General features: G+C 34.4%; 1 protein-coding gene across 3 annotated transcripts in view; it reads left to right on the forward strand.

Annotated features, from left to right (window-relative positions):
- Positions 1-13,041, forward strand: part of smash (smallish) — a 358,678-nt gene that overhangs the window by 326,880 nt on the left and 18,757 nt on the right. For all 3 annotated transcript variants that reach the window (XM_071587737.1, XM_071587738.1, XM_071587739.1), the window contains 4 exons: positions 1,951-2,179; positions 3,168-3,300; positions 10,266-11,384; positions 12,702-12,944. In XM_071587737.1, the coding sequence (XP_071443838.1) occupies positions 1,951-2,179; positions 3,168-3,300; positions 10,266-11,384; positions 12,702-12,944 (1,724 nt within the window). The remainder of the gene's footprint in view (positions 1-1,950; positions 2,180-3,167; positions 3,301-10,265; positions 11,385-12,701; positions 12,945-13,041) is intronic.

Raw genomic sequence — 13,041 nt, forward strand, 5'->3', positions numbered from 1 at the left:
CAGTGTGGCACTTGTGCTGTGGTAATTAATTACGATGGAATTGTAGAAAATTGTACCTCAGAGGGAAGTCCATGTGATATTCTCATAGTACATCAGTCTTTGATGAGTTCCTGTCCTTGAAGAATCAATGTCACAAGGCTTTAGATTAGCGTGTCATGCTGTCAGACAAAAGCATAGAACAAATTGTATGATATGATAATCAAAGTTCAACAAAAACTTGGGAATAAAATTTTGGGGTTATATCACTGTAAACGAATGGTCCATTACATGTGGTTATGTATGGTAATCAAATGTGTGACTCTAGCATATTCTAGATAACAAAGCAACTGTGAACCCTTTTATGGCCCAAATTAATTTTTACCCTCCCAAAACAACCAAAACATCTTGAGGATCTGGAATGCTCATGGGTTACATGAATAAGTGAACTATTAAATATTGGAATGAGCCACTGTTAATTATCTAAAATCCTATTAGCATTTATAGAGGTTTAGGCTGTGAGTATGCTGGATCCTGTTATTATCTTGTTCCCATTCAGGAAGTGTTCTGCCTTAATAGTGTGGAATTATTGTATGGGATTTTGCAAGTAATCTCCACTAGGGCTTGAATTGTGTGCAACTAGAAGTTTCTACTGCATTCCCCTCTGGCAACTATGAATGTCACTTCACAGAATTACATCACCTAGCTCACATTTTTAAGCAGTCTTTTTAAGTATGTCTACTGATAAGTGTATAGTCCTTTGACCATCATTTCTAATAAAATTTTAAATTACCTAATTTTATCTCCAGTTAACATATGTAAATATGTATAATAAAATAATATCAATCCAGAGAGGTACTAGATTTAGCGTGCCAACTTGCTATGTGATGATTCACATATGTGTAATCTTATAAATGATTTAATTCAATTGAAACACTTTAAGGCCAATATTTATCTTTTGATGTATAGCATTATTGTTTACCGTTAAGTTTTTCTGTTGTATGAACATTTTTCCCTCATTGTACTGTGATCTTCTGTAGGTGAATAAAATTTTACACCTCTCTGTTCATCCTTATCCTGACATAGAGCTCTTCGTTATATTAGAGTGTATGCGATTTAGAGATAAAGCCAGTGTATCGTAGTATTTTATTATCCTTAAACTTGACAATAGTGCTGTATCATATACATTTCCAAAATCTGAGGATATTTTATTTTGTGCTTGTCATCTTTTAAGTTTATAATAATAAATAGTAATAATAATCTGACCAAATTCAACAATTTGCTATTATAAAATATCCTTTGTATAACTCTACTCTTTTCTTTTTCCTCTTCATCGTAACCTCAATGAATTTATCCGTTACAGATCCTAGGTACTTGGTCAGGATAAGCACTCAGAAAATCAGTTGATTTGTAATGATTTTTCTAGCTTGTAAATTGATGGTCAGATGAATTTGGAAATTTGCCAGCTTTGGAGAAAGTAAAAATTAAAGTTTAAACTTGGCAATCATAGTGAGTTAGTTAGAATTTTTTTATAAATCGCCGAGTGATTAATAGGAAAATAATATCTTAGTATTAAAAAAGTGCTGAAGTTGGTCCCCCTGTTGGAAATAAATGCAATATACTTAAAATGTGAAATTTTAGTGACTCATGTTTTCACAACTTAGTGCTCCATTATTATAAGGCATAATATTTTTATTCTTTCAGTTTTTATATTCTTGTAGTGTATTTATATTATGAATTAATTAACAGTAAAAGGACAAAGTGAACTTTTTTGGGGGAAAAAAATAAGGGATTTTTTTGAAAATGTAAAGAAGTTATCTGGTATAATCATGAAGGCATTTTAGAAATGACGGTATGTGTTGATAAAACTGTTGGAATTCCTTTCTTTTTTATTGTCAATGAGATGCTTAATGGCTCTGCCAGAAAAGTGGTAAAAGAATAACTTCTGAAGTGATAATTTTATCTTTCATGAAGGCGGATCAGCTTTAAGGAGAAGCTGGCTAGCTTCAGGAATCTTGAAAACTCAACAATGACAAATCTCCCTGTATCGATTGCTGATGTTAATGTGCCTGATGTCAAGGAGAAGAGTAACCAGATGGTCAAATCAAAGACTGAGGCCCAGGAAGATGTTGTAGTGTACCATGCTAATGAGGACAGCGGAATCCACACTGGTGATACTAGCCAGTCAGAAGGAGAGGGAGAGGTGATAAGTTCTACTATACCCCTCAATGGCTCCATTTAATTTTAGCAGTGCTTGTTGGGTTCTTGTAGATGGTGTTGGTGATGTAAATATTGTAAATATATTATAATGTGTATGTACATGTTGAGAATGAGTGGAAATATGGTGGTATCTTTCTTGTCAAGTCTATATTTCATCTTCTTAAAATGAGTAAAATTGTAGTTGTTGTCCTTTGCCTTATTTTGTTTAGAATTCATTTGAAAATGGCACAGATGAGTGCAGTTTGTAATTTATTCAGAATTTCATGGGAAATGTCACAAATGCAAGTTCTAATTACGGCATATCCTCTTCAACTGTCTTTAAGTCAGTGTATTTAGTAAATATTTCCTTTCCTTTTCATGTTTCGTTCATGTAGGTACATTTTCATTAGTAAAACTGCATTTTTTGTAATTTATGCCCTATTTCCTATCAATCTTTCTCTTACAATCCTTGCCTCCAGACATTTTGCAACAAAATTTTAATGAGTAATGTTGACCCTCATGACAAAATGTAAGGTGTGTGAATGTTACCGTATTATGACTGTGTTTATGATTAATAAATAAATGAATTAATAGGGTGATTTCAACTTATTTTGAGGCAGCAAATGCTTCATGCTGACCATTGTTGTGTTTTGTGTGAATTAATGCATTGTGTTACCCAGTAAACAAGAAATTACCTTCCTCGTTGGCATTGTGTTACATAAAAGGCATGCCGGGTGATCCTGAGCACTCTTAAATCAAGTGTGTTCCCTCTCCACCTTTTTTGAAAGGTTTTGAGAGCCTTTTACTTCTCTTTATCATTTTGCAAACAAGTTTTTCAGTCTTTGATAAGTGAGTTGAGATAAGTGGTTAATGTGCTAAATGCTTATGATAAATCTCTTTATTTACTATTTCGCTATCATAAGAGATAGTGAGGCAATCATGTTTATGTACATACTGATATTATTAGCCCTGGAAAACTCCCCATTTTGCAGATTTCAACACCAGTGTGCAGGAATACCAAGCAAGAGCTTGCAAAAACCATGGAGCCTTCTGTGGAAACTGTTATCAAAGAGCAGAAATGTGATGGTGTAGCTAAATCAGATAGTGAGAAAAAGCAAGGGGGAGGTATGCATTCAATTGTTGTTTATTTTTTACTTGTTATTTTAAATTATATTTTTTTGCATACTTTTGGTTTTCTTGGTAAGCTATCATTTTGAGTTTGAAATGTTTTTGACAATTTTTCCGTATGTTGAGATCCCAGTAATTGTGCATCTCTCTCTTTTTTGTCATTTTTTGGAACTTTTTCCCTGCAGTGGACAAGTATTTTTTTACTCTTGTCCCTCCATATGGTCCTTATCTATACAATGGCATAAGGGTTGCTCCTTTCATTCCTCTTTTTTTTTCACTTTCATTACTCTTACTTCACCTCTCCATAGTCATCATATGATCATGTGCATCAATGAAGGAGTTTATATCATCCCAAATCTGTCCAAGCATAGACAATATTTACCATATATCTTTGAGTATAAGTTGAGAAATTTATCCGAAAACTGATTAAAAGCCCAACTTCGACTATTAGCCGAGTCATAAATTAAGGTGAATCTTATTTTGTTAATTATTTAGCATATGGATGGTAAGAGTTGATTGGTTTCTTTTATGAAAAATGTCACCCCCAAGAACTTGCCTTAAAAGTCATAAGTTCAACTACTTTAAACAATAGTTAAATAATACAACTTTTGAATCAGAATCTTATAATCACTGCTGAAGTTTTCAAGAATCTAATTTTCTTGCAAGGAAGTATTAATATACACATACTTCCTTCTACCTTCAAGTGAAATAGAAACAGTATTTTGTAGACCAGAAATTTGGTATTACATCAAAATGGGTTTCTCTGTGCCTTCATATGTCATGCATCTCTATTTTGATCCCTCACTCTTGAAATCTCACCGTTCAAAATTATAGAGCAGCAAAGGGTAGAGTTAGATTTCAAGGATCTTATTTAGGACTTTTGTGTTGAAAGAAAGCCCTGTTAGTTTTTATCCCCCTTATAGAATATATAATTTTAGAAAAATACAATTTTAATGGCAAAAAAGCATGACTGGGGCCCAAAAAAATGATTTTACAGTATTCCTGGTGATTATAAATCATTACACATATCCTCTCTATCTCATAAAATTTGCTTAAATTAGTTAGTTGTCAATGGAATATCAGAATGACCCTTGAAGCTTAAGAGGGAAGGTGGCCGTGAGTTGTGGTAGCTACACTGAAGATATGAAAACAATAAGTGAATCGTGAAAATAGCCATCGCATTCATTAGTCAATAACAAGACCAGAGGGATTTCATTTGTTAAGTTTTTATAACGATATATTTATTTTTTCTTTTTTTCTCTCTTATCCTCAGAAATTAGTGATATAAAATTATTGAATTAATATATCATAGTACATAACATAATGAGATTTGCATAAGATGATCATTCTATTAAACGTAATGAGCTGTGAAAGTTCATTATGAAAACTATGAATAAGCTAATTATATTCCCTCCCGATTAATTTTGCTTCTGTCACAAAAACTGAACATTCCAGTAATAATGTCAAAGTAAATTTATTTATTAATGAACATAGCTATGTAAAGACATACATGTATTCACATGAAGTACCTATGATGATTGAAATGATGATAACTTTTATTGTACTGTTGGTCAAATATGTGCCATAGAACATAGTCAGCAAGAGTAATGAGAGAATACATAAAAAATTATTATGCTGGATGCCTTATTGCACTAGGAACATCAGTCTAATCACAGTTTTTCATTCAAGACTTCACCCACACTGTAGCAGTACTTGAGAAGTTACAGTTTCTTAAATTCAAGTTTGAAAACAGCTACAGTGGACTTACTATTTATGCCATCAGCAGTTTGTTATAAATAAGTGAGGTTGAGTGAGGAGGTTCATTATTTAGGTACTTATTCTCTCTTCGACATATCAATTGACTGGGCTCAGTAGAATTAGGTAAAAACAAAGATGAGATTATTTTTTACAAATAAGGAACAATAAAAAATGTGTATGCATGGCAGTGTCAATAATTTCAATTGCAAAAAAATATTATGCGCTTTAGATGAATGTTGATTATAAAAGTGAAGCTGTTTTTGAAAGACTTCAATTAATTTTTACATTTGAATTTCTTCATTATTATTCCAATTCATTTTTAGATCTGTGTCGGTTTATTCATTAATCTTTTCTATTTGTTTATTCACTTTCATTTTATCTTTCAAAAACAACTTTTACCTAAATTCTTGTCGTCAACTTCCTCCAGAACTAAGTATTTTAGATGATAATTCAGTTTGGAAAATAATCTTGGACTTAATACTTGGAGAAATATGGTAATTAATCGTTGAAGTGAATCCACCGAAATAAAAATATTCTTCTTGTCTTCTCAGTCTTATTTCATTCTCTTTCCTTTTTGTAAAACTTTTCTTTTTCATTTCAAACTATAGATCTCATATACCAAGGATTTCATTCAATACTTGGGCTCATTTCTTCACATTTCATCCTATTTATTTTCTTTTCATACTCATTGCAAATATTTTCCATAATAATCCATTTCATTCCTAATTAAAATTGAAATGAAGTGAAAAGTTTCCCAAGCATAGAAACTGAAATTCCCCTGCCTTTCAAAATAAAATTCTTTTCCTGTAAATTTCTTGTCCTTAATCAATTCATTTCATTGTCAAATTGTTTATTTCATGCAATACATTTGGAATAAACTTGGGATTTCTTCACCTCTTGTTGATTATGCTTTATTTTATATTTTTACTCTGCTTTGCTGGCCCTTGTATTTGATAGTTTTTTTAGTTACTCTTATTTATATATTGTCAGATATTAATTTACAGCAGTGTACCTTATCTTATATTTGATTGAATTTTATACGTTTTCTTCGTATAATCAATCACACCTCTGTGGGAGGGTTGGGAATTGATTCAAGATAGGTAATCTATGGCAACATATTTGTCTTGGATTTCAGCCACTTACTTTAGGGATTATGAAGTGTTAAAACACACTACTTATGGATAGTCTTGTATTAAGACCAGGAAGGTGCCCTTTGATGCCATCATCACAAGTAAGGTTGAATGATTTTCTTTACCATATTGTTGGAGAAATCATGAATGAAAAGCAGAAGAGAATCTGGTTGCCTCATTGTTTATTTAAATTTACCTTCATCTGATGGTGGTTCAGGGTAAGGGCTTATGATTGATGGTTTTGAATTGTATAAACTATGCCATTGAGGAAAAAAGACTATTGGGAATTGCAGAGAAACTTTTTAACAGTGAATTGCATTTGAAATGAGGTTTGGCGAACAGAAAAGGATTTGAAATTGATTAGTATTTTTGAGGTAAAAACGTATACCACAACTAAATATCTAATGGTTAAAAGTGGATGATGGGAGAAGTGCTGAGGTAAAGTATTGACTTTATTGAGTATTACTTCATACCATCCCAAATTTGGTACAGGTTTTCCCTTTCCCTTCTAAATCTGTACCTATATTTATGCGGTAGTCCAGTGGGTAGAGCGTTGGACTGCTGACCGGAGGGTCCCGGGTTCGATTCCCGGGCAAGGCACTCTGGGCACCTGCAGCTCCACCCAAGCTAAAAGTGATTTTTCGGGTACCAGGTCTTCCTGGGAAACCATAACCGGCACAGGGAAAGGAACTGGCCCCCTTACCCTGATGTGTGAATTTCACACGCCGTATAGGGCTTAGTACTGGGTGAACTCTACCATCACCTACTAAACCAACCTTCGGGTTGATTACTGTGTTTTATTTATAAACAGAATCAAAGTTATATACTCACCAAAAGAAGTAAAAATGTGGAAAATCAAGGAATAAGTTTACTCAACATGTATCATAACTGTAAATGAGTAAAAATTCTCTAACTCACTTGAAAAAATTCTGAATACAGTAAACTCTTGATTATCTGCATGCAGATCATTTGTATTTCAGGTTATCCATACTAGTCTCTCTTCTAAGAATCTCAAATCTTTAATAACAGTACAGTCATTAAGATAGTTATATGATTTGAAATTTTGATGCACTGTAGAAAAATAGAAGTCCGACTATTTTATATGTATAAATTTTGAAATAAATGGGCTTACTTAAAATTTTGACTGCAAAATCAATAGTTTAAAATAGTATTGGATGTTTTAATTTGAACATTTCTGTACTACTTGAACTTTCCCATTATCGGTTCCCTCACATTTATTTGCCCTTAAAATTTGGTATTCTCCTTTAAGACAAGCATGTCCATTGCTAACAAATACTCAAGAGATACATACATACTCTGCATAATTTTGACCGGTATATCTTATGATGAACATGAATCTGTATCATCAATCATTTGTTAGTATCCCTATCCTATCTTAGTCATTTGTTTTCTCCTGGCTAAATGATTTGTTTAGAATACTGAGCAAATTCTGTTCTGCTATTCACTTGATGATAGTTCTGTATTCTTGTAAAACTATAATATTACCCTCATGAAAATGGCTTAGAAAACGGGAAAAAATTTACTTTCCATTGCCAGAAAACTGAAATTAATCACAAGAAAAAGAAAAGGAGAATTCATTTATTTCCTACTCGCAATTACTTGTTTTTAAAAACTATTTTGATTCATATGAATTGTATCCATTTATGTTACCACCATATTTTCCGCACATTTCAGTTATCAGTGTTTTTCGATTATTGAGTCCTTGTCCATTAGCAGTGATTATCGAGAGTTTACCATGCTTCTCTTTTCCAGTCTCCTCCCACCTCATTATTTTACTTAGTCCTTTTTTCACTAGAATAAAGTATGTGATGGCAAAGAAAACTCATTCATAAAAAAACAAAAAGAGTCTTAGGCAGTAGTTCTGTCCAAAATTAGTATGACATTAATCAACAACTTTATGGTCAAGACACTGAAAAAAATTCTCGTCTGTATTGGTGCGCTCAGAATATTAGTTTATAGAGAAACTGGATGAAAATTAAGGCAATAGAAATTGATAATGGCTGATCAATAGAAAGCATTATGTCAGATTTTGTGAAATTATAAATTAAAATAAAACAAGGAACGCAGTGAAACAATGTTAAAAATTAAACCATTTTTAAGTTTTGTAATGACAATCATTCTGCATAATGGGAAGTGGGTATCAATTTTAGTTAATTTTCTGGCTTCTTTGTCATTGGAACTTATAGAAGTTGTATTTTCTTTCACGAATTTGAGGATATTGCTTCCCAGCAGGTGCAAAACCATTTTTTTTAAAGCTTCAAATTATATTGCTATAAGAATTAAAGGTAAATGTAACAATTGTCCAACATCATTGACGTTCCTTCTCTCAGCCACTGTTGGATGGTGGATGAAGTTTCATTATTATTTGAATTCACTGAGTAAGGCAATATCTTTGCCAGGTTGAACTTAGAAGGAATGTAAATAAATATACTCCAGTTGAATCAAACAGAATGTTACTCAATTGTCATCTGTATGTCTTGATTGCTAATTTGGATAATTGGAGCGGAAGATATAGTATCTGAAGTCAGCATTTCTACATCTTCATTAGTTAGTCTTGATTTTTGTTAAAAAATAGTTTTTGAAGATAAAAAAATCACAGAAAAGTTATTCTTGGGAAGGATCATAGAAACTATTTCACTTCTGCTATAGTATCATTGTACAGTATGTAACAAGTGTAGGATATTTTATAAGCCTGTGTAGTATACAGTGAGTACACAATAAAGAGTCATCGTGTAATTAGAAATACTGCCAGAGAAAACATTAAAATATTAGATATTCCTATCAGATCTAAGATTTCTGTGGGAGTGACTGTAAATATTAGGAGAAAACTGATATTTGACTGGGACATGTAAAACATTGATTTTAACTTCACAAAAATATCCGGATATGCCATGACATTTCTCATTAATTTTTTTCCATGCAGGTTCATATGTGGTTAATTTCTTTAAAGATTTTCAGAATCAAACTCTCACAGACCTGGTTTCAATAATTTTAATAAAAATGCCTACATGGCTAAGAGCTACTGGTTAATAAAAGTGAAGTGTGATCATCTCAACTATTTATCTCTGCTTCCAATCAACCTATATCACTCATTTCGAGTGAAAATGAAAATTTTTCCCGTTCTGAATTATTTCTGAAAGGTTCATTATGTGAAAAAATGGCAATAAAACAAGAGTATTAAAAGAAAATAGTAAATTATTCTGAACAATAACAAAATTAAGACAAATATTCTCATTGTCCAGTTTGTATGACTGTGGCATGTAATATCTGTCATGTTTTTTAATGTATGTGCCTTGGCTGATATTGCCATGTCTCTACCTTGCTCTTCAGACTATATTAAAATTATCGTTACCATTCAAAAAGTTAATTTAATGGAACTTAAGAGAGCACTGAAAGATTAGTGGGCTGTCGGGGAAAATTGAGTGTAACATGGCCAATTAAAAATTTCAAGACTGGTAAAGGCTATCTGGGGATTTCATTGCAAATTTACTACATCAAAGAAGACCTGTAGTTGACAATTGTTTGTTGATTATCTCTCATTCTGGTATTATATACAGGGTGTAGTGCTTAAATCCGGACAAATGTCAATTTGAATTTCCGGCCATATAGTAGTTCCACTGGAGGTTGTGATTGGCATTCTTGGAAGCTATAGGCATCTAGTAAACGGTCATAACCTCAAAACGACCGAGATGTTATGCACAAGTGCGGAGTACGATCGAAGAGCCACTATTATCGAAAGTGTTCACACTGGGCTGTTATATTTCGAAATAGATCGATTCTTCCGGTACCCCAGATCAACTGTTTACAATATTGTTGCTAAGTATTTTGCTTCAGAGAAGTATGGGGAAGGTTTCGCTAACCTGGCATGGGAATCTCATTGGAGGAAATGCGTGCTTGTCCGGATTTGAGTGCCGCACCCTATATTTACCTGCAGATATTTTTAAGTTGTCTGTTTATTTTTAAATGTCAGGCATCATCTCAGTGTTTGAAAGGAGAATACTGTTTCTTCACAATACATATTTCTTATGACTTTTTTCAACAATTACACTGCAGGATCCACAGTGTTGCCAAGTGATGTCCCCAGAAAGGAGGTTACAAATGTGAGCAGTGAACCATCCAAATCCACAGAAGAAACTCCCACTCACCCAAAACCTCAATCCAAGCCTTCATTGCCCTCGACCCCATCTACTCCCACCAAAAGCCCAGCAAAGCCTCTTCAACCCCAGCCCACAAAACCACTTGGACGAACAGAGTCTGCTCCAATTCCTCCTGTTAAGTCACCTAGAACACCACCTGTCCCTCCCCCTCGTCCATCTCATAAACAAACTGTTGCAGCTCCTGAGGTAATTCCTACCATTCCTAGCCCTGCCCAGAAAACTCCAGAAGTCACATCTCAGGAGTCATTGCCCACTGGGAATGTCCCTGCCACTGCCCAGGAGAATACAAAGAGGACATTAGAGAATTTTAAGGAAGATAATCAAACCAAGGGACAAATTACTGAACCAATTGGTAGTAGTGTGAATAGTTTACCTGTAAAATCAAGTACAACAGATGTTAATCTATGCAAAAAAGTTGTCCAGACAACCACTGAATCACCTCCAGCCAGCCCCGAGAAGACCAGCCCTCAGGTGGCATTGGTCGAAGAATCCTCCATAGTGAGTGGGCTTCAACGGGAGCAGGTGGATTCGATTTTCTCTGATGTCATCACTAAGAAAGATGATCCCTTCCCTGTTAGCGCTAGTAGCTCCCCAGTGGCTTCTCAGGGTGATGCCATGGTAGTTGCTAAGCATGTCAAGGAGTCCAGCCAGGATCATTCCAGTGGCTACTCCTCCTCAGAAACCAGTTCATCTCAGCAGTCTCTTGGTGGCCCCAAAGCAGTGCCTCTGTTACTGAGTGAAAGTAAGATGGTGCCTCCTTCGATGGGTGAATTGAGAGGTTTGGAAGCATTGGATGCATTGCTGGCAGCGACTCCACCTCCTTCCACTCCCCTCCCACCAATTCTTGACCTCACATCTGAGGACGTCCATGTTGTTGGAGGACTTGGCTTTGCACTCAGCACTCCAGCCAAAGCCCTGGCTCCCCCGACAGAGAAACCACCTCCACCCCCAGCTTCCTCTCCTCCTTCCACACCTACTGGAAGCCTGACAAGGAAATCTACCGGCAGCAATGCAGGTAGGCAGTAATATATGAATAACCACTGATGATTTTGCGGCTGAAAACTTTGACTGCCACTCCAGTTGTTTTGTAACAGCATTTTCTGTAAAGTGCATAATTTTGGAGACAGATAGTGACACAGAATCCATAGGTGTTATATTTTAAACTTAGAACCAATGTTGAAATAGATATTAATGCCTCTCACCGTATGGAAGTAGTTATGAGGTTTAGGCTATGGTCATCAGAAGAGCCACTGTTATACGTACTTTAGGTGTACAAATCAAATTGTAGAAGAAATTCTAACATAACTATTTTTAAAAAGGTTGGCTGCCCATCATATTTATAGTCAGTCATTTTTATATGTATAAATTAAATACACTAGTAATTTTCATGATTTAAATTAATCAAGGGAATAACAGCTACCTAGTTTATAATTCTCATTAATATTATACGGAGTCTCTAGGCCTCTGTTGGTCAAGTTTACCCGACTTCAGCTTAGTTGTGAATGGATGTCTATGAAAAGCCGCCATTAGTTTATTTTCAAAGATTGCTCTGCCCAGTATCTCCAAGCTGTCAAAATTATTTATTGTTTCATAATTCGTAGGGACGCTGAGTAAGGTCAATTAGCTTTTAATTTATATTAGATGTTTTAAATAAATAAATGACCAAGCAGGGCATTAGTTATAAAAATGAAAAGAATTTCTGCCAAAACATGGGAAAGGGATTGAGTATTTGAAAATAGTTAAAAGCATGATATTACGATTCAGCAATTTCCTGTGAAAATGGCATTTTTTTAGTCTTAAAACCAGTTTTATCATCTTAGCATAGGTCATTGTGCATCCCAGTACTGACATTAACCGAAACTGTAATGGAACCAACGGAGATGAGATGCCAATGGCAGGTGCAGAGTGAAAAGGAGTGATTCACAAAAAGTCCCTAATGAGAATCCAAAGTCTAGGTTACCCATGCGACTTGACTTTTACAATCACCCAAGTATAAGGCAATAATTACTGAATTTAAAAACATTAATTAGAGATATGCAGGAGTAGTTACTTCAGATTTTATATTCATGCATTTTGTGGGAGAAACATAGCTGCAATAAAATTGAACCAAAGGGAACGTCGTTGAACACATCTGTCAGTTGGCATTACTTGATTTCAGGGAGAATTTAATGTAGAGAATGTTTGAAAATATCTTTTCCAATGCACCTTAGATATGAACGTTGAATAGTGAATTGGTATTAATTGAGAATATATGCTCATCTGCTGCTATCATTAAAGCACTTTTCTTCCATTAATCACATTTAGTCATGGAATATTATGTACTTTTCTCCAGGAACTGTTATTGGAGATTTCCGCCGGCGCAATTCTACAAAGAGAATTCGAAAGGAAATCCGTCGAAAACGTTCCGACTTTTTGGGAATAGACGCTGGTCATGAAGGAAGTGATGGCGATGGTGAAGATATTGCTGATGATATGGAAGCGCCTGAAATGTTGACTATACCTACGTCTTCAGAATGCACGGCTGAAGAAGAAGATGAAGAGGATGGAGAATATGGGGAGGAGGATGTAGAACAAGGTGAATGTCATAAATTACTATTTTAAACTAATTTAGGTGCATCACTGGGGCTGAGGGGACATAAAAGTTATAAAATACCCAAATTTGAGGTGGAATA

Source organism: Hetaerina americana, unplaced genomic scaffold, assembly GCF_022747635.1.
Source record: "Hetaerina americana unplaced genomic scaffold, ioHetAmer1.1.p SCAF_3, whole genome shotgun sequence".
In the NCBI taxonomy this organism is placed as follows: Eukaryota; Metazoa; Arthropoda; class Insecta; order Odonata; family Calopterygidae; genus Hetaerina; species Hetaerina americana.